At 38.3% G+C, this 23,901-nt stretch overlaps 1 protein-coding gene and 1 pseudogene across 1 annotated transcript; one reads left to right on the top strand and one right to left on the bottom strand.

Annotated features, from left to right (window-relative positions):
• Window positions 1–713: 713 nt before the first annotated feature.
• Window positions 714–6,167, top strand: LOC115796689 (butyrophilin subfamily 2 member A2-like). The gene is made up of 6 exons (XM_030753056.1): window positions 714–793; window positions 1,530–1,635; window positions 2,422–2,763; window positions 3,223–3,504; window positions 3,590–3,680; window positions 4,627–6,167. Exons 2-6 carry the CDS (start codon window positions 1,539–1,541, stop codon window positions 4,676–4,678), a joined length of 864 nt encoding a protein of 287 aa, XP_030608916.1. The 5' UTR covers window positions 714–793; window positions 1,530–1,538; the 3' UTR covers window positions 4,679–6,167.
• Window positions 6,168–15,509: 9,342 nt separating this feature from the next.
• LOC115797459 (type-2 ice-structuring protein-like) lies at window positions 15,510–16,464 on the bottom strand (annotated as a pseudogene).
• Window positions 16,465–23,901: the final 7,437 nt, after the last annotated feature.

Below are 23,901 nucleotides of genomic sequence, written 5' to 3'. Positions count from 1 at the left end.
GCGCCTGACTTTCTGTCGACGAGTCACCATCTTGTGTCAGAAGCCAAACATTACAGCAAAGCAGGCTGAGGGGGTGCTCCATCCATCGCATCCACCCACACATACATTCTCTTCCGCTTATCCTGTTTAGAGTGTGAGGGGGGTGCTGGAGCCTAACCCAGGTGTGACAGGGAGAGAGGCAGGGTAAACCCTAGACAGATCGCCAATCTGTCGCAGGGTTAATACTTAGAGACAGATTTTATTTTATTTTATATTATTTTATTTTATTTTATCCTTCTTCTCTCCTTGAGCTCCTGTAATACGCCAATTTCCTCGTCGTGGGATCATTAAAGTTTTATCTTATCTTAGAATGAGGTTTTACCACTAGAGGGCGCAAGAGGATGCTTTTCTTCTTTCTTGATCTCCATTTTCACATTTAAAGGCTAAACGTACCGATTTCCGCAAATAAGAGCTTGAAAAAAATTCATATTATTAAATACATTTCTTTTATAACCTTCAGCAGTACCGTGACGAGAAGCTCAAACTTCGGCAGAACTTAATAATAATAATAATAAAAAAGTGATGCCAGCTAATGAGAAATACATCAATATGTAAAGATTAAAAAATCTTAAAAGACAAATTTATAATTACTATGTATGTGTGCGTGTGTGTCTGTGTGTGTGGATAGTGACTCAAGAGACTCGCGCGACGGACTTCCTCATACAAGAAGTGCACGTGCCTCCCAGAATGTGACAATGTAAACAAACAAGCGAGCTGTTGAGCACCGAGACGATGAGAGCTGTTGGTCTTAGAGGTGGGTCATTTTACTTTAAAATACTGCTCATTTCAACCGTTATACAAGCAAAGCTACGCTTTTAGTTCGTGTGTGCAGTGACGTGAATGTATTCTGACATTATTGCTACAAAACAACAAGCATTTAAAAGAAAGAAGCGAAAGCAGTGCAAGAGCCCCTCAAACCCTTCAAACAAGGCGACAAAACACAACACACACAAAAAAACAAGACAAAAACAAAAAACGGTTAATGCCGTACAGAGAAAAATTTGAGTAAACAAAGAAGCGAAACGTCATCGGTTTAAAACGCTTTTCTCAGCTGATGGAGGTGCAGCTTTAACCGCACGCATCCGGGGATTCAGCGTGTTAAATGTTTCAGTCTTCACGGGCGTTTCCTGCCTTTTATTTTAAACTATTTAATAATCTCAGAGGTATCTAAAGCGCATGTCCATTATTTTGTCCGTCTAAACTTATTTGTGACTCTCAGCTCTCAAATGAATTTTTTTTGTGTGTGTAAGTTTTAGCGTAACTTTGACGTGACAACAGCGCAGCAACAAAGCGCATGGCTGTACCGATAGTTACGAAAACCGCGCTGCCACTCTGCTGTGCACAGTGGGGGTGGGGGGGCAGTGATGGTGGCAGAAGTGGCGCAGCAAGTAAAATGTACTCATAGAGCGCGTTTAAAGACAAGAAAGCAGTCACAGAGAGCTTTACAGCGCTGTCAGTATGTTCCAACCTTTTACTTTTCTCTCTTTAAGAACTCTGAGATGCGTCTGCGCAGATGCAGATGCTCCTGCAGAGGCTGCAGAGCTTTGCTTTTACATCATGTGATTGTCTGCCTTCTCTTAATACCCAAACACAGAGGTAAGTTCAGTGTCATTACTCTGAAGTTATGTCATTAACAGCCACCTAAAGTTACACATTTATACAGGACCAGTCAAACTGTACGTCTCTGCACCTCATGTTGAACACTCTGTCTCATGCCTACGTGCACCCCCCCCCCCCCCCCCCCCCCCACACACACACACACACACATGAAACCACATCCAACCCCGTCAGACATTTCTTTGTGTAGTCTTTTAAGTAGAATGTTCTAGTGAGTGTTCTACCCGTGTCTCCTTTAGGTGTTTATTCTATATTTTTTTTGTGTAATAGACAAGTTCTACATTTTTGTTGTGTAATTGTTTGTATTCCCCCTTTAACCCATTATTAAGACCAAAATGAAGACTGCAGTCTGAATAAATCTTTTGGCTTCAGGTGCCTAAACAGACTGTGACTCTTATCATATCTTCTGTTATTGTTATTTCATTTAAGAAGTGAGTTTGACTTGATTTATGAGTATTACAGTCCCAGTGGCACTGCTTCTCTATATAACCTAATATCAGACTGCTGTGGTAGGATCATATGTCCTAAACTGTGTGGGTTTGGTGGACTCCACGTGACTCGTCGTCTTTCATGTAACGCAGTGTAAATGTGAAACTACAATAAATAAAAGTCCAGTAAATGAAGCCTGTATTCCTGCCTGAGCTCAGTGCTGTGGCTCACTGAGGTTTCCCGGTTTCTCAGTTTAGTATCATTTGTGATTTGTCAGAGTGTGTCTGTTGATTTTCTAATGCGTGCTTTACTCCTCTGGCTGCGTTTCCTCTTCAGGGCAGCCTCTTGTAGTCGGTCCATCGCAGGCAGTCGTGGCCACAGTAGGCGAGGAGATTGTTTTGCCGTGCCACATTAAACCGGAAATGGACGCCAGCAGGATGAGGCTGGAGTGGGCGAGACCTGACCTGACACCCGGGTTTGTACACGTGTGGGCAGACAATAAAGAACACGTGGTTAACAAACAGCCGTCGTACGGAGGAAGGACGTCACTCATGATCCACAAACTGGAACACGGGGACGTTTCCCTGAAACTCTCCAACGTGACCGTCTCTGATGAGGGAACCTACAGATGCCTTGTTCCACAAGTGGGTCGAGAGGTTTTCATCAAACTTGTTGTTGGTGAGTAAATAAACATTATGCTTATTTTATCCATGTTTCATACATGTCCATCTTTGTTTGAGGTCTCTGTCCATTAAACAGTGATATTAGTGTTACTTCATTTCTAAATAATTTAATTCAAAGGAGTTTTTTTCTTTTGGGTGAATGAGCCAAACTGAGCAACCCTAAGCATGTGGCCAGTGACCGCTGTTTATGGGTTAACTTTTGAAGTCCATGTGTTTGTGGTTCAAGATTGTTTTACTAATTAATTAGTTAATTTTTTAACCGCTGGGGGATTGGACAGAATTAGACATTTCCTGTCATATCCTGACAAATAAAGTGCTTCGAGTGCTCAGTTTAAGTAGAAAAGAAAACATTCCAAAATAATCCAGATCAAGTCATCCCTTTGTATCCTGGGGCCAAACACCCACAATGTTGGAACTGTGAATTTACAGCATATCTCGTGTTTTTCATTTTTAGGTGCGGCCTCCTTGCCATTCATCAGAGTAATGAACAGAACCAGCAGCAGGGTGGTGTTACAGTGTGAGTCTGCAGGCTGGTATCCAGAGCCTGAGCTGCTGTGGTTGGACAGTGAGGGAAACCTCCTCTCTGCTGGACCTACAGAGACCCTCAGAGGTCCTGATGACCTCTATACTGTCAGCAGCAGAGTGACTGTGGAGAAGAGACACAGCAACAACATCACCTGCAGAGTCCAACAGAAGAACATCAACCAGAGCAGAGACATGTACATCCATCTCCCAGGTGATTAATATTATGAAATTCTTCATACACGCTTGTCAAAATTACCCTGATTATGTGGTTAATAATATCACACCATATCTTCCAGTCCTTTCCTGGTATGTGAAATTAGTGTTGGTACCGTGCCTCTTCAGTGTCTTCCTGGCTGCCGTACTCACAGTACATGGAAGGCGCCTAAGGTAAATGTGGCCATTACAGCACATCAACAATGTGCCATGATCCTAAACTTTCTGTGATTTATGCAGAGTCACAATAAAACCATCTCAAAATTGGGGGAAAAAAAAAAAAGCTTAAACATTCGAACTGCCAAGAGAGGTCATTCTGACCGCTTCCTGCAGCAATAGCAGTGATGGTAAAGACATCATGTCTTAAAGAAATTAAGAAAGATTTGACAAAATAAGTATTTAAGATGAATTTTAGCAGGTTATTATTTTCATAAATGACATATTGTTTCATTACATATGGAGTTAGCATACACATTAGAATGAATTAATAAACAAAGGGTACAACAAATAACTCAGTAGCTAACAAAACTACATAATATCTCATCCACATCTGCCTCCGCTCACCGGCCCTGCAGCCTGTCACCCAGCGTGCACGCTGCTCCACCTCAGTCTGCAGACCTTCATGTCCTCAGCTCTGCCCCTGAGGCCTGAAACCTCCCTGATTCACTCTGAATCTGCTCTGATTCATTTCTGCTGCTCTGCAAAGTCAGCAACTTGTCCTGTTCTCCCCACATTTGGTCACACTCTGCTCCAAGCGGATGTCTGCCTGAAATCTTTTCTTATGTTGGTAAACAGACTAAACTCAACAGCAGTTACAAAGCGGTTTGATGTAAAATAAGGAAATGACCTGTTGCAATACTTACATTATTTCCTGTGTAGTCAAAATGACATACTTGGTAGTTCTAGGCATAAGTGATCATAATTTGCTTCTCTTTTGATCCCAGACAACCCAAAATTCACTATTTGATGAAAAAGCCCATTTTAGGGGATGGTTTGATGCAATGGTTTTTACTAAAGAAAAGCAATAGGAGTAAATCCCGTCCTCTGTGACTGATCTACATTGTTTTTATGTGATTATGATGAACACAAAATAACAAGTTACCATTTTGCTTTTCTCCAGGATTCCTGGACATGCTGAAAATGAGGCGATGATTAAGACAGCAGATGTGTAACGACCACTTTGATGGAAAACCACACACACACACACACACACACACACACACACACACACACACACACACACACACACACACACACACACACACACACACACACACACACACCAGCTTTAAAAGGACCTTCAGATTAAGTAGGGGCAGGAGGTGGAGCTTCTGACATGTCCAGAAGAAGCCAAAAAGCAGGTGAAGAATGACACATTTCAATGGCAGGAAAACAAGCTATGAGAATGAGTTCATGTAAGGAGAATGATTCTGCTTCAGCACAACTGTCAGCACGGCTGTCGGCCCTCAGTCTGGGTCTCTGCACAAGTTTTTGATGCAGGTCTAAAAGGCGATAACTCTGGTAAAAAGTAAATGAGCCTCAGTTCATCTGTACAAATGGGTTATTACATTTCTCATTTCTTACTGTCTTGGATGACCTCTAGCAGCTGTAGTATTTATGAAAATGAAACTTGCCCTTTTTTTTTTTTTATTCATGACTGTTTCAAACTTTAAATGTGTATTGATTATTTTATCAATGATGACAAAGACCCTGGCCAAGATTCTGAACCTCATGTTGCCCGGAAAGTGTTTATTGGAGTGTGAATGTTAGAAAGCACTTAGGTATAGAAAAAAAAGTGCTTGTATGAGAAGGTGTGGATGCTGGATAAAGTGCGATTATCTCCAATACTGTGATTTGAGGCTTTGAGCAGAGAAGATTTTCCCAGTGTTCAACCCTTCAGTTTATGAGGGGAACCGATTAGAAGAAAGTTGCCTTAAATGGATGGTGGTCTTAACGTGAGAGGAGCTGAAAAGCTTGTCTCAGACAGCGGAGGAGCTGTGAACTATCTAAAGCTGCTTTAGAGTCCAAGAATAAAAACATGGAGCTGGAAACTAACAGAACAAATCCACTCCAGGTATTATTACAAGTATGAAAACAAAAGCATCGCTGCAGGTGCACCAAAAGAAAAACAGCTTTGGTCTTACCAGAGAACAGAGAGCTGCTTGAATTAAAATGGTCGGGTAAGACCGTCTCAGAGTCTCAGAACTGGAATCTCTCCACTGCTATAAAACAGGAAGAAAACTAAAACACCATGGAAACCTCAAAGGTTTATAGCTTCTTACCTCTGACTTAACAGGTGATGACCGTCATGTTCATCAGCTGTTAAATTGGGATTGGATCTAATAATTTGTGGTTGTTAGTATGCTAAATCTATAGCAGCACTTTTCAGTGAGTCGGGAGTTTTCAGGAGTTTCTGTTGAATGTAAGTGTTAGTAACGGGCCGTGCAGAATGGGATGGGATCGGGAAGCCAAAGCTAAAAATCCTGTTTTTTTAGGTCTCCATAGACTACAAACAGTCCTGGTCGCGTATACTTTATTTGGAAGTCAAATTTTCACATGTACCCTCAACATACTGTCCGAAGATGAATAATATTTATATTTAATTTGTTTATATACTCTTTGCACTGACCTATTCTTGTCCACATGGTGCAGTAACTGTGTCATGTACATGTATAAAGATTGTTATTGTTATTGTACTGTAGCTATAATTGTTACTACTTTGTTAAAGACACACATAGTTCTTATTTGAGGTGCTAGTCTTCCTTCCTTGCTTATGTGTATGTGCCTCTTTGTATCTTCTGTAAATAACTAGAATGTATTTTTGTCTGGAAATTTGATGTTTTTTTTTTTTTTAATACAGTTTTTGCAAATATTAAGTAATTTATTCCCCCCGTACCTTGTCATAAGTGTCTTCATGAACCTCCTAACCACAGCAGCTACATTTTTAGGTGAATCTGCTGTTGCTTGCACAGCAGTGTACACACACACACACACACACACACACACACACACACACACACACACACACACACACACACACACACACACAAAAAAAAACACAGAAAATAAAAATAATAATGCACAAAGAATTTATAAGTAACTGCGAGAATGTGAACCTGCTATTCTGGATAATATAGCACTTTTAAACATGAGAGACTCATCAAAAGGATTAAAAAAAAACATCAAAAGTAGCCAAAAGGTGAATATTGCTGTACAACATACTTATAGATAATACAATTTCTTTTGACACCTGTAAAATCTGAATATGTATTATATTGTGTATTAGACCTCATGCTGTACACCACTTTTTAAATTATTTTAGCGTTGTTTACTTATACAAATAATAAAGTAGTTAACATGTAAACATGTAGCACATGAAAACATGAGCAGTTATAAAAACTTCCAAACGCAAAAATAAAGTAGACTTCCCAAGTTTCTCAGTTATTGCTGTGAAAGCAACGACCATCACAATAACAACGATGATGCCACTGTTAAGGTGTAAGGTAGCTTGAGGACCTAAAAGAATATGTATGAGGGGCTAACACAGAGAGCCAGACAACCATTCACAGCAGTCCTAAATTGCCCAGTTACATATATTAAAAAAAATTCAAAGTAAACAATAATGCTCATTACTATTTAAGACATGTAGGTTTGATGTCATTTAGTTGAGGTACCTTATTTTGTATGATACTGTACTGCTGACAATAATAACAGAAAAAAGAAAGTGGAAGTAAATTGATTGCAAATACTTTATTTTTAAGATAATCAGGAAATGAATTCTTCTTTATTCATATATTGATGACAGACTGTGTCAGCATGTCTCTGATATTTGAATTAGATATACTGATTTTGTGCGGTTGGTGAAGTTCTATTAGTCTTTCAGAAAGTTTTTTTTAATTTTGTATTTCATTGTTTCTTTGTTATTATTTTCATTTTCAGTTGTGAGAGAAGTGTAACAATGGACTCTGCACAGTCCCCTCATGTTCACTTTATTTTTGCAGGCCTTCAGAATCATCCCCACAAAAGTGCTTCTGCAGTGCTGAATTTGAATCTTTTCATATTCTGTTACATTACAATCATATTCTCTTAATGAAAATCGAATATGATCCAAATCCAAATCCCGGGATGTCCTCATGATCATCACCACCATAAATTTCTACTGAACTACAGAAAACTTCCCACAAACCTTCGGTCATACCTCCAAAACACTGATGTTGAAACACCTCAGTCATCTCACAGCACAGTCCTATCATAACAATATAAATCATGGTTGAAGAAATCTTAAATAGTAACAGGACAACACGTTTGAACATTTTATTAGTAAACTGACATTTCTAAGGAACACTTTCAGTCAAAGTGTGACCGCTGAGTGAATCATTTGGGAAGTTTGTGGCTGTAATAACTGCAGCTGATCACTAGATGTCGCTGTAGGATCTGTCTGAGGCTTTGAATCTTTTCTTAAGTTTAATCAGGATGAAGCCTCAAAGGCTTCTTTGCCTTAAAGGGTTCTAATACCTAGACAGTTATATCTATAACAACAGTATTACAACCAATATGGTGAAAAAACCCTTCACTCCTTATGTTAAGTGAAAAAAGTGACTGATTCATTCCTTACTTTTATCACTTTTTCGTGAGTCTGTGACAAGAAGTGTACTTCTTTTCCAAATATTCTCTCTAGCTGTCTCATTAACAGCTATCTGAAGGACTCACCTCTGATGCTTCTGCCCAACAATATTAAATTTTCTTTTAACCTTAAATATTAGAAATTTACTTACAATTTGAGTGCATTAAAAAAATGGGCAATATAAAACTTGCAAAAATGTAGGAAAATACCCCCCCCCCCCCCCCCAAAAAAAAAACCCAGAGATGAATTATTGTCTTTGAATAATAAGTAAGTAAATAAAAAGGAGACTTTTTTTCATATGTATACAAACAAACAGAAGGACTACATGTGATCCCAAACACAAATGATTTTAAATGCTCTCTTCAAAGGAAGGTGAGCACACAGCGACAGCTGCTGATAAACATCACTAATAGTGTTACAGTGTTTTTAATTTTACATTAAGCTGTACTGGTTTTCCATTTAATTTGTTTGACATAATTCAAATCACTTGTATACACAGACTGGCCTGTTCAAATTTGAGTTTGCATAATGTACATTTCATAATGACCATGAACAAGCTAATAAATCAAGTATTATTAAAATAAAGATAAATTTGGTCAGTATGTTCCCACTCAGGTGTGACTTTAATAATAAACTATACCTATCCCTTCAAATACACAATGATGTGTGTTTTTGATACATGTGTTAAACAATGTTGTGTACTGTGTAAGCAATGTTGATTCAAGCAAAAATTGGTATGGAATCAGAGTTGGGCACATTGAATGGAATGATGATACAATGAGATGAGTAATAACCAAACTTTTATGAGATTATCTGATTGTTGTATGTTGCATTTACAGGAAGTCCAATTTTAACTTTAACTTACCATAGTTTTATCTTTGAAACTGAAATTTAAAAACTTTCCTTTTCCTTTAATAAACCAGATATGTAGATATTTATTTTATAACTTAAGGAACTGACTCATTCAATGTGTCATAGTGACATGTTTCTGACACATCACAAGATCTTAGTTAGTGACAATAAGTAGAAATTGTGTGCAATGTAAAACGCTCAGTAGTGTAAAGTTCTAAAAAATATATTTTAGGTGTGGGCATGATGTGTGATAATTTAAATAAAAAGAAAAGCTCGGAATGAAATAACATCAGCTTTGTCATTAGAACTTTTTACTATGACTATAACAAACTTATAGTTAGAGCTGGATCAGGTGACCCTGAACCCTCCCTTAGCTGCTGCTACTGTATAGATCTACAGTAGGCTGCTGGGGGGTTCCCATAATGCACTGAGTATTTCTTTTTATTCACCTCTTTTCACTCTGTTTATATTCCACTCTGCATTTAATCATTAGTTATTATTAATCTCTTGCTCTCTTCCACAGCATGTCTTTTGTCCTGTCTCTCTCCCCTCAGCCCCAACCTGTCATTGCAGATGACTGCCCCTCCCTGAGCCTGGTTCTGCTGGAGGTTTCTGGCTTTATTTCATTTCCATTCATTTCATTTCATGCTGTCCCTGCCTCATCTGAAATCGGTTGGTATAATTTTTTTGTGAGCAATGTAACAGATTTCAGAGTTTGTTTCAAATTGAATTCCATTTAGGAAAAGCAACATCAACTGCTGAAGGGATCAGGTTTTATGCAATGTACACAACTTTTTTTTAATACTATGTAGAATAATATCTAATCATCTTTATCCAAACTGAGTTTTGATTTAGCTGTTGAGAAGCACGCTCTCTACAGAATTCTACTTAAATCCAACATAGTTTTTTTTCCTTCTACTTTTTGCTGAAAAAGCTACAGAACATTTTTCCTCTCCTTTGTAGAAACAGTAGAGGTAAAATCATACTGGTGGGCAGAGTAAACAAGTTTACAGACATCAAAATGACACACTTCTCTGTGTTACGGAGCAGATATGAGTTGCTCAAACCAACTGCAATAAGCGTTCCTAGAAAAGACACCAACAGAACGACCATTATTGCTGTGATGGTGTAGAAAGCTTTCTGCTTTGACTGATCGATCTTCTTCCTGTCCCCTCCCATTTCCCCTGGACCCAGACGAATCAGAGCACAGAGAACAGAAAGGCAACAAAAAAAGATAATAATCAAAGAGGCCGCCATCGCAGAGAAATATGGAATATAGGGAACAGCAGGGTAATACAGAGCTTGTACACCAAGCCATCCAAAGCACAGCAACCACACACACCCAATGCAGATGTTTCTGATCCTGATCCCACCTGACTGTCTCAGCCCCAGATAGGTGATGGGGTGAACAACAGCCAGGTACCGCTCCACACATGTCACAATGTTAAAGAAGAGCTCTCCTGGATAAGCAAAAGCAACTCCAAAAAGTCCTACAAGAAACACCACTAAGTTACTTGCATATGTGCCACATAAGGTAACAGTGGTCCCCAATACAAAAATCAGTTCAATGACAGTCATATTATAGGTGAAGATGTCAGAGTGACTTGTTGCCATGGAGCTCTGCTGCTGCCATTGTTGGTAACCTACATAGAGGATGAGGATGGAGAGAAAGAGGACAACAATCATCTTGGTGATGAGGATGGAAATCCCGATGTTGGAGGCAAAGCAGTCAAAGTAAGAGAAAGATGAGTTGTCTGACATGTTGCTCAATGTGGTGTTTGGGCTTTAGTGGAAAAAAGGAGGGAAACAAATACAAACAAAAGTGAGGCAGGCAACAATATTTCAATACAATTCACCTGCATGTTTATTTTTGCTGGACCAACTACAGTTTACAGTAAATTATAATGGAGTATTAGGGCCACATTGAGAAAAAAAAAATTCAATTTTGCATTTAAGAATAAAGTCAAAATTTCGAGAAAAAAGTCAAAATATGGAGATTAAATGTGGAGATGTTAAAGAGATGGTGCAGAAAGCTGCATCAGCTCAGAAGAAAAAAAACACACAAACTGGCAATGTTAGATGCAAGGATTTCGATGACTGCACCTTTGTGCAGCATAGAGGGGATTTACAGAATCAAGACACAAGACAGCTGATCAAGTTGTTTCATCTACCCAAAGCATTTTGTAGAGGGTACAGCAGCTGACTTGACTTGAAACTTTTTTTCCCTCAAAATAGTATTTTGACTTTTTTCTGAAAATGCGTGTTTTTTTTTTTTGTTGGATTTTTTTGTGTTTTTTTTTCTCTATGTGGCCCTAATACTCCTTTGTAGTACACTGCTGACACTATGATATTTTTAGTGTTGCCAATCTCTGTTAATGACCAGTGAAAATTTAACATATAATTAAGAATAAAATACAAGCAAATATTTCTCTGTATTATTGCTTTACCTTACAATATAAAGCACTTTGAGGCAACTGTTGTTGTGATTTGGCACTATATAAATTGGAATGAACTGAATTGAATTGATATACATTACATAGCTAAACAATCTCCACCTTACCATCTGAGGCTCTCGTTTTGTTCAAATTTTCCTTTAGATCCACACTCACACACTGCTCTTCACTAGTATGCAGCCAGCAATGGTTAAGTCTGTGTGAAAGTATATTACTGAATGTGGTAAAAGGGATGACCAGCAGTCAAACAAATGATGGACTTTGCATGATCCCACACTGTAAAATGTGATGACATCTTCAGGTTGCTGGACAGGCAGGTTATTTATGGCTGTGTGTTTTTTGTGTTGCAGGTGCCTGATAGGTGCGGTTAGGTCGTTGGTGACTGGGGACACCTGCACCCAGTGATCCCAGCATAGAGAGCACTGATTATAAACTCTGATCATGTGCTGAAGAGCTTTTTCAGTTTCCTTCTACCAAACAACACACCATGCTAGCACTCATGCAAATATGCTAACACCACTAACTTACTGACTGACACACCTCTTGGTATTTTATTTGGTAATTTTACTTAACTTGGTTATTTTCAAATAAACAAACACATTAACTCCTTTTGAATTTGAAGACCTGATGCTGGACATTTGAGAGTCATGTGGTCTCATTCCATGTCTGATATTGGATTCTAGTTTCTCAACAGTCCTGGGTCTTCCTTGTCATATTTCATTTCCTCATGCTCCAAAGCAACCAAGGAGAGGGCCAGGGGGTGGAGTCACGCCTGCCACTTACATGGTCAGGCTTCACGCAACCCATCACCTGGAGGTCATATCATGCTGGACAAAGACACCATGGTCAACCCTATCAACCCCCCCCAACCCGAGGAAAGGCCTCCCCACCCACCACCACCCCACCCCATGAAGCCCATGCCCGAGTAGCACAGCCCTGAGCCCACCCAACAGGCCCAACTGGCCCACCCCCGACTGGCACCCAGGGAGAGCACCCCCCGCCCCCGAGAGGGACAAGGCCGAGAGAGCAGGGGAACTAGGAGGGCACCCAAGCCCCCCACCCCAGGGCCAGCCAGAGCACCCCGACAGCCCCGGCCGGCACCACCCCAGACGTTCGGGCCGAACTGGGCCCCACGACTCCCACAGTGCCCAGAACCTCACCACCCAAGCAGCCATACCCCCCCCGGGCAGAATGGGCCAACCATACAGCCCCCATCGGAATATAAGGGTCCCCCATGGATCCTAAAGAATAGAAAGCCCAATTAACTCATGCTGGGACCCCTAGAGTGATCAGTTTCTGTCTGCAAAAGGGAAACCCCCCCCCCAAAAAAACGTACTTACCCTGTAGCTGCAACACAGATTAGAAAAGTTAATACCTCAAAACCCACAAATGTTATCAATAATGCCAGTAATGATAATGTCAACCATACACTTTATTTATAATAATATGCTCAGCATTGTACATTAAGGTATTCGTTGCCAGGCAAAAATCTGGATTCTAGAGTTATATTTAAGGAGTTAACAAATGGAGGCCACGTTTCAATAAAATGTGTCATCCTGTTTTTTTTAAGGAGGCAGATACTCTTTCCATTGATATGTGTTCAATCAGGAGAATAACCTGTGATTAATATTAAGCAATTGTTTATTTCTCCAATTAACAAGTTTTCTTTGCAATGACTAAAGCTGTGAGTGTGACTATAGCTTTTTTGGTTGAAAGATTGATTGAAGTTATTTCACCAAGCAAGCACAAATAGCAGATAATGGGAATGTGCAGCCCAAGATAGAGAAAAATTTTTATGTGACTTCAAGCGAGAAGTTCTGGACAAGTGAGCAGAGCCACAATGCATGAAAATAAGTGTCAGTGGTGTTTTGAGTACACTGACTACAAATCTTAGTCTCTGAGAAACCCCTTTTATTCTACATGTGCTGTGTAATATAGGTTCTGTGCAGAATTTTGTATTGGATAAGTTGTAAATTGCTATTTTTTGTCATTGAAAATGTATTTTTACAAATCTGTGTCCAATAATCAGGTTCTAAAGACAGTGGAAGTCTTTTTCCCATTTGGAGATGGGTAAACATGTTGAGTCTGTGACTGAAATTAATTTATACAGTTTAGAATTTTTTTTTTGTTTGTTGTACAAAGAGTTGAAATCTCTTTTACAAATGTAGGTGGTTGTAAAGGGCTATTAAGTGTAGGAAATCTTTTCTTAATTGAGTTCTTTAATTGCTGGTAGTAAAGAAAATTTCCATTGCTTAATTCGAATTTTTTAAATAAGTTTGTAGCTGACATGAATTTATCATCTTGAAAGTCGTGATGGAGGTGTGTGTGATTCCTTTCTGTTCCCATGTTCTGAACTGGACAGTTAATCTGAAAATCTGAGCTGTGACAGACTGGATAGAGACTACAGGGGTCCATTTGCAAGTTTGTAATCTCAAGGGGTTTCCACCAGACTGTCAAGGTAGAGAGATCAACAGGTTTTTGAAGCAATTATGGTGTTTAATTGAAGCAGTAATAAAGGGGATGTCTGAAAGTTTAATGTTGTTACAATCCATCTGTTCTAATTACACCCAAGAGCTGTGGGCTTCATTCAGGTGCATCCACTTGATAATATATTGTATCTGGTTAGCTAAGTAGTAGTACAAAAAATTAGGTTCCTCCAGACCTCCATTACCTTTGCTTTTCTGGAGAGTGGAAAGACTATTTTTTATTTTTCCAGTAGAACTTTATGATGTTAGTGTCTAGCAGCTGCAACCATATGGATGTAGGTTTGAATGGAATCAGAGAAAAAATAGTTAATTTGGGGTAAAACTTTCATTTTTATGGTAGGTATTCATCAAATTCAGTATTGACATCATTGCTCTCATCCAGTCATTCTCTTGCCCGCCTTCAGCGAGCCAATCAGTCACCAGACCAAGTGCTTTAAATTTCAGGCTCATTCTGCCTTTCAGACTCTCATTTGTGTAACCCGCCTCCTCCTGGTCAGTCAGAACTGATCCAAGCTTTCATCGTCATCTTCACCACCACCAGCATCTAAACTTCTGCATGTCCTATCCTAAATCCTGTCACCACTGGGATTTTGTTCTGCCATGATGGGTCATCAGGGTCATGGAGGGGGTGGAGTCTATACCAGCCGTCATTGGACGAGATGCTGGGTATGTTAATCCTGTTTTGTGTTTTCTATCATGTGAGCTCTAGGTCACAACAGACTGTTGAGGGTGGCACTTTAAATTGATTAACTTTGATTGGGCTTCAACTTCTTTCCTGATTTTCAAACAGACTGCTGTCATGCAGCCTCTTTCCTCTTTGAATTATAGGAGCCCCCCCCCCCCCCCCCCCCCCCCTCCCAATAGGTAAGTTGTTTATATTTGAAAACATTTTTCTTTCTTTCTTTCTTTCTTTCTTTCTTTCTTTCTTTCTGTCCGTGACTACTGTGATGCCAACTACCTTAAAACATATAGAGGAAACAATTCTGGTTTGGAGACCATGTCTTTATCAAATTAATAAGGTCTTGATCTAACTAATGGCCTTAAGATGATTTAGAGACTTGAGAAAAGGGTGCAAGGTTTCAAGAAATGTGTCTCAACAATTGTGAAAACTATTAAAGCTTATTTACTAATTATTTAGCAAGTTTATTTGTTTGTTGCACATATTTATTTATTAATATAAAATGTAAATTTATTACCAACCTATTATTTTTCTCACTCACTGACGTCATTGCTGTGTGATGCCATCTGGTTGGCTGCTGTCCGTTTAATGTCTACTCATTTTATTTAGTTTTTACCTCCTTTTGCTTTAATGACTGAATAATTTTTGACAACCCACATTTGGAAGATGAGAAAGACCAGTTTATTCTGGGAAAAAAAGTTTTGCTAAAAGCATTCCTTTCATTACACATTCACTTTGCGCCTGTTACAAGAGACAATCCAACCCCAGTTTAATGACACTTGTCGCTTCATTCCTTATGTAGCGTTACAGCAAAAGAAAAGGAGAAAAAATGAAAAACAAGACAGATTCCTCTGTTGATATATGAGATTCTTCTTTTTTTTTTTTTTGCCAGGTGTACCATGCTTTAATGTCAGCTCAGGAATCATTCGAGTTTGTGGACGCAGACAGATGGGAGTGGAGTGTTACAGACCTGATCATCCCAGCATTTTTGCTCTGTAAGTACCAAAAATCAGAATTAACAGAAACCATCATCATATGGACACACGGTTTATTTCAGGGATTTTTTAAAATGTGATTTACCTGAATAATTCATCTGAATGCAGCGCTGAATTCCCAAATAGTTGCTCGGCTCACCGGGACACCAGGTAGTATATCTGAATTTTTCTCCATCGATCCAAAACCAAAGTCCCTCCTAGAAAATAGAACAGAATTAAAAAATCATATATTTTAATAAAAGCTATACCCTCAAATTATATTAATGACAGTCAAATATAGTTTGATATGATTCTATCAGACTTTGGGTAATAATGAGTTGCATACCTGTTGTGCATCTGAGCCTCCAATCCATGCAAGTCCATCCTCATGACTAGAATAAAATATCACCTGCTGGATCCAGTGGTACTCCTCGAGGCTTTGCACAGATGCAAGGTGTGCATTCATTGACTGACAGTTTAACTGCAGTAGAGTTTCCAAAGAAAACAAATATTTAACATTTCAAACCTGAAATGATCAGAGATCAAAATTAAAGTCCAAATCACTGTTGTTACCTCAGCCTCAGCCCAGGTCAAGAATTTGGAAACATAGAAGTAGCATTTGTTGCCATACTGAGTCCAACCCATGGGACAAATCCCGAATGTCTTATTAGGAGGATTTCCTCCTGAAGAGAAAAAAAAAATTGTTAAACTTCTTAAATTTATGCTACAGCTGCCCCATAATCTGAAAGATGTCCACTGATCTGCTTCTTCATCTGGAAGCGCTTTTCCATACATGCATACAGAAAGCACATTATAATACAATACTCACCAGCAACGGTGGTCAGAGCCATCATTGCACAAAGAAGTGCAGACACAGTCAGCAGCTTCATGGTGATGTTTTGTATCCTAATGTTCAACAAATAAATTATTGAAGCTACTCTGAGAGTTTGCAGCAGGTCTCTGGTAGAATATGTTCTTCTATTTTTTTTTAGTCTTCGCCGGCAGCAAACGGAACTCGGAGGCTCAGATGCTGAACGGCTCTATGACCAGCACTTATATACTGCTTCTAATGTTTGCTTAGAAACAGAAAAAATATCTGACTGAGGTCACTGGCTGCAGTGACCTCAGTGAAAGTTACCTCAGTCACCTAAATTGTTACATGGCAGAGTTTGAACAATAACTCTTGTGAAATGATGTTTCACATTCAGTTTTAAAGGTAATTTTCAAAATCTTCCAATTCTTCAGAATTTCTCCAGTGCTGTTGCTCAACTGCAAATATAATATTGAGTTCATCCACAAGCCACAGATTTGGTATGCTGTTCTTGGTTATCTCCATGCTTTGCATGGTAAAATAAAAATAGAAAACAAAATCTTGAAAGTGTAAAATGAAAAGCTATCGCACTGGAAAGTAAAAATTGGTTCATAAGGGAAAGTTCAGTAAGTGCTCGCAGAGGTGTGGAGTGAAGGGATGACCTTTTTACGGTCCAAACAAAATTAGTGCAGCATCTGTGTGCAGCAAAGAGGTTAACACAGACAGCGATTACGAGCAAGACAACAAGTACGCACTTTGCGTCCTTTAATCTGTGATATGAACTGATACAAAGCAGCAAGTTCAGCCTTAGGGCTCAACCTAATTGACAGCCGTGAAAATCGCATCGCTGTTCTCATGTAATATACACCATGCAGTGAAATAAATGTAGAAAACTTTACGTTGAAATGGCAGAGTCACGCCCCTCTGCTGCGTTCTTGGTACGAGACTAGCTACCTTGCAGGGCCCGAGTTGAACCCATTTTTCGGCCGAGTAACAAGTGCGTTTGTGGTGGAAAAAACTGCTGAACAGTTCAAATACTGGCACCGGCACCAGCACCCCGTCAGTGGAAAAGCAGCATATGTCAGGTAGCTTAAGTTCTCAGTTTTAAATTTCTAGTTGGTTCACTTCTATAAAGGTGTGCAGTATGAATCAGTCTGATTATACAGTCACTACCTCCATTAGATGACACTATTGGTGTTGCCAACAAAGAAAATACATCTCATTTAGATTCTGCCTCAGAGTCAGTAATGAAGCAGCCTCCTCTTTGGACAAAATTATGTTGCATGATGCTGCTGGTATTTAATAAACTCTCTACTTCTGCTGGAATGAAGCAGGAGGAAATACTGGGATGCCTCCAATCATTAACACTGTAAAGCCAGTGCATGGACAGCAGTTGTGGCACTTATATTTATAGTCTGTTATGTACAATGCAAAATGTACCTAAAGTGGTTACATTTTGTCTTTTTAGCCCTGCTGTTGAGGACAGATGACAGTCAGTGGAGCTTATCCAATACAGAGCCGTCCATGTCCATCCTGCATGTACCAGTTGTCCATCCATCAACTTTTTGCTAAAGTTGTTACTCTTCTGTCAGTTATATTTGAAATCTTCTGAAATCTGGCAAAAATACTCCTTAGGTAAGGCTCTACAAAATATATGAGGAGGACTTTTAATTGTTGACTTTTTCTATATGAATATTTGAAATTTTCCAGAAAACATCTTTTTCATAACATAATTAATGTGCCCTTTTTCAAAAAAGAATATCCAGCTCCAGTTTATGCCACTTGTGGGTTCCTTCTACATGAATTGTTATAAAGATGAGCAACAAAGAGACAGATTCTTCAGGTGATACATTCAGTTCAGTTCAGTTCAATTCAATATATTTATATAGCCCCAAATCACAACAGCAGTCACCTCCAAATCAGTTCCACCCCATATTTTAACCAATAGACTTTTAGAGGTATTTGAGACCCCAAGAGTTTTAATATTTTATATGAATAGCTTTCATTTGTTATTTATTTTTTCTTTTGTATACACTGCTTTAGAGTCACCTTCCGTGATCACGTATGTACTTATAAATTTACAAGAGGTAGTAACAAAGGATGTTTTTCAAATCTGGGATGAGTAATGGAATAGAATAGAATGCCTTTATTGTCATTATACAAGAAATACAAAGAGAATGGATTTTTTTTCTTTTTGGAATAGAATGAATGAGCACTGAAAGGAAGAGCCATGAGCCGCTGCGTCACCACCATCTTGGAAAGATCCCAAAGTAATGATAAGAAAGAACAATTCACTCTGCTGAATAACATTATGCAAAAAACATCCATTAAAAAAGATATCTGACTGAGGTCACCGGCCTCAGTGACCTCGGTGAAAGTTACCTCAGTCACCTAAAATGTTACATGTCAGAGTTTGAACAATAACTCTTGTGAAATGATGTTTCACCTTCAGTTTTAAAGATAATTTTCAAAATCTTCAGATTCTTCAGAATTTCTCCAGTGCTGTTGCCTAACTGCAAATACAATACTGAGTTTATCCACAAGCCAGAGACTTAGGAATGCTGTTCTTGGTTATCTCCATGCTAAATGAAAATAGAAAAAATATTGAAAGTGTAAGATGAAAAACTATCGCACTGGAAAGTAAAAGTAGGTTCATAAGGGAAAGTTTAGTAAGTGTTTGCAGAACTGTTGAGCGAAGGAATGACCTTTCTGTTTAAACTAAAATGCAAAGGGACTCATTTTTGTTCACGTCTATTTAGGAGTCATTGACAATTATCAACATTTTCCAAGGCGTACAAAGCATACTCTTTTCCAGATGCCCCCCCCCCCCCCCCCCCCCCCCCCATGTTATTTAATTTCACCTGGTTCTTTGGCATTTTTTATGTAATTGGAAGTATTAAAAGATCCTGGTGTTAAAAAATGCTGGAAATCTTGGTATCAAATATATATATTAGAATTTATAGGGTACAATAAACTGATTTGAATTTTAATGTAAATGTGTACTACACTGCATGTATGCAACATGTATCATATAGAACATTCCTGTTGCTCATTCCTGTACGGATTGGAAAATGTTTTAATAATTGTGAATGATATATCATACATATCATTTAGATTCTGCCTCAGAGTCAGTAATGAAGCAGCCTGCTATTTGAAAAAAGTTATGGATCTTGATGTTGCATGATGCTGCTGGTATTTAATAAACTGTCTACTTGAACTTTAACAGTGACTTCTGCTGGAATGAAGCAGAAGGAAATACTGGGATGCCTCCAATCATTAACATTGTAAAGCCAGTGCATGGACAGCAGTTGTGGCACTTATATTTATAGTCTGTTATGTACAATCCAAAATGTACCTAAAGTGGTTACATTTTGTCTTTTTAGCTCTGCTGTCAACAACAGATGACAGTCAGTGGAGCTTATCCAATACAGAGCCGTCCGGTGTCCATCCTGCATCTGTCAGTTGTCCATCCATCAACTTTTTGCTAAAGTTGTTACTCTTCTGTCATTTATATTGGAAATCTTCTGAAATCTGGCACAAATACTCTTTGGGTAAGGCTCTACAAAATATATGAGGTGAACTTTCAATTTTTGCCTTTTTCTTTATGAATTTTTGAAAATTTCCAGAAAGCATCCTTCTTAATGTGCTCTTTTTCAAAAAAGAATATCCAGCTCCAGTTTATGCCACTTGTGGGTCATTCTACATGAATTATTTTAACCAGTAGACTTTTAGAGGAGTTTTAGACCCAAAAGTTTTTAATATTTTATATAAATAGCTTTCATTTCCGTGCTTTCTGTTATTTATTTTTTCTTTTTCTACATTGCTTTAGAGTCACCTTCCATGATCATATGTATCTAATTATAAATTTACAAGCGGACATAACAAAGGATGTCTTGGAAATGTGGGATGAGTAGTGGAAGAGAAAGAACAATTCACTCTGCTAAATAACATTAGCCCAAAAAATCCATTAAAAAGGTCACCACAGGACAGACGCATTTGTCCCACCCAAAAATTACACTGCGGAGTAGAAAAATACTTGATTTTGAAAGTTTTGTGTGCTTTCATTTTGAAGTCGCAACATAGCGTCATGTCACTGCTCCCCCCGCCGGAGACAGTAGTCAGAAACTCTTTTGAATTATGTAGAACGGTCTGTCGGGAATGTTGCCTTTAATATGGCTTTTTTATAGCGTCTTGTCAATTTATTATTTTTATTGATGTTTATTAGATTTTATTATTTTTATTGATGTTTATTAGATTTTGTTTTTGTTGGCCAAACAAACAGAATTTCAAACCTACATAAATACATTTGTGACCAGTATTAAAAGTTTTCAACCAATAAAGCATATCAGAATTTGTACTGTGCTACTAAATTATTTTTGTGCTACTGAAATATTTATCTTGCTAGTACCACTGCGGCCACCTGATAAAGTGAGCGTACAACCCTGGAATGACATGGTCATTCTACTTGATAAAAGACTCATGCCGTTTTGTTTGGTGGTTTGCCCACGTCTTATTATAGAACATAATTATACATGCAATCATATAGGTGTACACAACGCTATTTTTCAAAGAAACATTTGAAAAAGAAGAAAGTAAATGATCAAATAGCATTTTTTTATGTTTTGCTGCGAGTATTTAATGATCTGTCAGGTTTACGATATGTGTCCCCCCAATAGTAAACTCATTTCTACGCCCTTGACGATCATATTATCTTGGAGTGCTTTCTTTTCATAATGTTCATTGAAATCAAATAACCCTAACCCTCTATCAGAGTATTTATAAATTTATTTTAATTGCTTTCCCAATACTTGGAAATCATGGGGCAAACAGGCTAATTAATCTAACTCATGCACTAATTTCATTTTTCCAAAAAAAGTGCTTCATACTTTAGAGTTAGAGAGAGTTAGAGTTTGTTCCAAGGGTTGTGGTCATCATCACTGTTGATGACTTAGTTGTAAATGTAATTAGCTGTAAATACATCCATCAATACATTTTATTGGCCATTTACCCAGTTTATGTTGACAGGGGACCTGGAGCCTAACCTAGCTGTTGTAGGCTGACAGGTACAGTAGGTCCTTGTTTCCAGTTTATCACAGGGCCAGCACAGAGAAACAGATTCACCCTTACATCAATGCCTATTAGAATTAACCTAGCCTGCATGTCTTTGGACCTTGCAAGGAAACCAAGGTACTCAGGATAGAGCACAGGAATAGATAGAAGATCCAAACTCCACACAGAAAGGCCCTGGTCAGCCTCTGGATTCTTCTTCTTGTGAGGCATCAGTGCCAACCACTGCACTACTATACTGCCGAGCAGTGAAACATATTATGTAATTCTGTTCCTAATAAAATTTGCGGATAAAAGTCCTGACAAAAAAAAGAAGTGTTTCTCAATCAAAACTCAATCGATTGAATCATTACATCCTTTTTTCAACATGACTTGCATTACTTCAAATCAGTGACCCTCTGATAACCCTCTCGTGTATTACTGAGGAACCTACACATGCAATTTCCTATTTTTTAGCACTTGCATCCAGTTTAGAGAAGTGATTGCTGCCACTCATTTTTAACTAAGTCAAAAATGATCATTTCAAATTATATATCAGTTTTAAAATCACCAGCAGTTTGAACCTCTCCCTGCTCTGGTCAGTTTTTCACAAGCAACAGCAAGTAAAATCAGAATAGAAGTTACCCCACATGAAGTTTAACTGTGGTACAAGGAGCATGTGTTCTCAGCCAACAGCCTCAGTAGATAAATTTATTGTTGCATTTTTGTTCAGCAGGTTTGAAATTAAACTCTGTGAAGAAAAAAAATCACTGAAAGCAAAATATTTTACTGATGGGACTGAATTAGTGCTGCAAAGTGGCTGCTTTCAAAGATGATTAAATCAACTATTTTTGCATGCATTTTCTTACTGTGTTACATTATTTAATGTAATATCGAGAAAATTATGAATTAATACATTTTTCTTGCTGACTGAATAATCCATTTGGCTGTATACATAAAAGTCTATTGAAATATAAATACAAATAAAGCAGAAACATTTAATAGATGTTTTATTTTTGGTGTGAATGACTGAAGTCGGACAAAGTGAATGACTCAGTCTCAGCAGATCCTGTGTTGCCATGGTAATCACGAGTCATTGCTGTAAATATAAAGGAAGGTGGCGGTTACAGTTTGGTTTTTACTTCATAATCTTGTAACTTTTGTAGAATTTTAAGACAACAACAAGACTTTGTGTTTTCCAGTTTTTGATGTGGTGTGTAATGAATGCTCACTAAGGGTAGTATATTGATGCTCTGTTCAAAGTGGTGGTTTTGAGCGCAGATAAAACCATTTGATGCGATTATGAATTTTGGTTTTAGAGATTTGAAAAAATGTTGCAAGGTGGTATGGCAGTTGCACCTCAGCTGAGAAGAAGGCATTTCAAGGAGCCACAACCTCTGCCCAAGAAACTATTCGTTGACCTCTCTCAACCTTCAAGAACTTTATGGTTCCTGCTGTCTGACAAAAGCAAGAAATATTCTCAAAGACCCAACACACCCAGGATACTGTCTGTTTGAGCTCTTGCCCTTGGAATATTCAGGACTATTAAAGCAATGACAATCCAGTTAAAGAACAGTTTCTATCCTAAAGCAATCATATCACTTAATACTGACTAATGCAATTAGGCTGCTGTTGTGTAGAAGGGTAAAGTGCAATATGTCATGCCAGGTCATGTTTGTAAAGCCAGGTGATGTTTGTAAATGAGAACCGGTTCTGAAACATTTTTACCAGGTAAAATAAAGGTTAAAAAAATGTGGAAAGACAAGAATGTTTGACTGTGAGTTATTGTGTTGTTTTAATTACTTATTATGGATTGGTTTCATATTTTATTACTCTTTTCTTTTACACTGTAGAGAATGCACTTTAATTTTGTTGTGGAAATGACAATGATCAGGAAGTTTGTGGCAGATTTGATAGAAGTGAGTATTTGTTACCAACTTGAACCTTTTCTGATTCCATTTGCTTAAATGTCTTCAGTTAAAATTCAGAACAGGCGATAACTGAATATACTGGAATATTACGACATGAGACTGCTCTTTTCTATTGCTTTAAAATAGTTTTCTAAACTTTTCCCGTTAGCCCTTTTTTCATGTCATCTCTGACAACTGTATTATGTGGACTAGGGCTGTCCTCTCTCCACAGGGAGTGTTTTGGTATCATATTTGAAAGGAGTTGTTCAAATCCTAGTAGGAAAGAAAGATGTAGAAATTAGGAACTCTTTTAAATGTATAGCAGATACTGACCTGTAAGTTTGTCTTAACACAGACTTGTGAGCTACACCTTAATGTATTATGTCTGAACTACATTTCTCAGGATATTCTAACTCTCTGTCTCATTGAGGAATTATGTCATGTATTTTGGAAATGACAGAAGAAACAGGACATTTACCCTGTTCCAGGGTGCAATGATGACCTTTTTTTTTTTTTTTTCACCCTAATTTGTTCCAAGAAATAGAGCGTTTTGGGCCCTG

This window comes from Archocentrus centrarchus, chromosome 18 (genome assembly GCF_007364275.1).
Source record: "Archocentrus centrarchus isolate MPI-CPG fArcCen1 chromosome 18, fArcCen1, whole genome shotgun sequence".
Lineage (NCBI taxonomy): Eukaryota > Metazoa > Chordata > Actinopteri > Cichliformes > Cichlidae > Archocentrus > Archocentrus centrarchus.
The sequence above is the reverse complement of the archived record's forward strand: the minus strand, read 5'-3'. Positions and strand labels throughout refer to the sequence as shown.

Excerpts from the sequence above, each read along its gene's own strand:
- LOC115796689 (XM_030753056.1), top strand. The coding sequence starts at position 1,539 with ATGCGTCTGCGCAGATGCAGATGCTCCTGCAGAGGCTGCAGAGCTTTG. Across the intron at positions 2,764-3,222 it reads TTTCATCAAACTTGTTGTTG|GTGCGGCCTCCTTGCCATTC; the intron begins GTGAGTAAATAA and ends TTTCATTTTTAG. Across the intron at positions 3,505-3,589 it reads CATGTACATCCATCTCCCAG|TCCTTTCCTGGTATGTGAAA; the intron begins GTGATTAATATT and ends CATATCTTCCAG.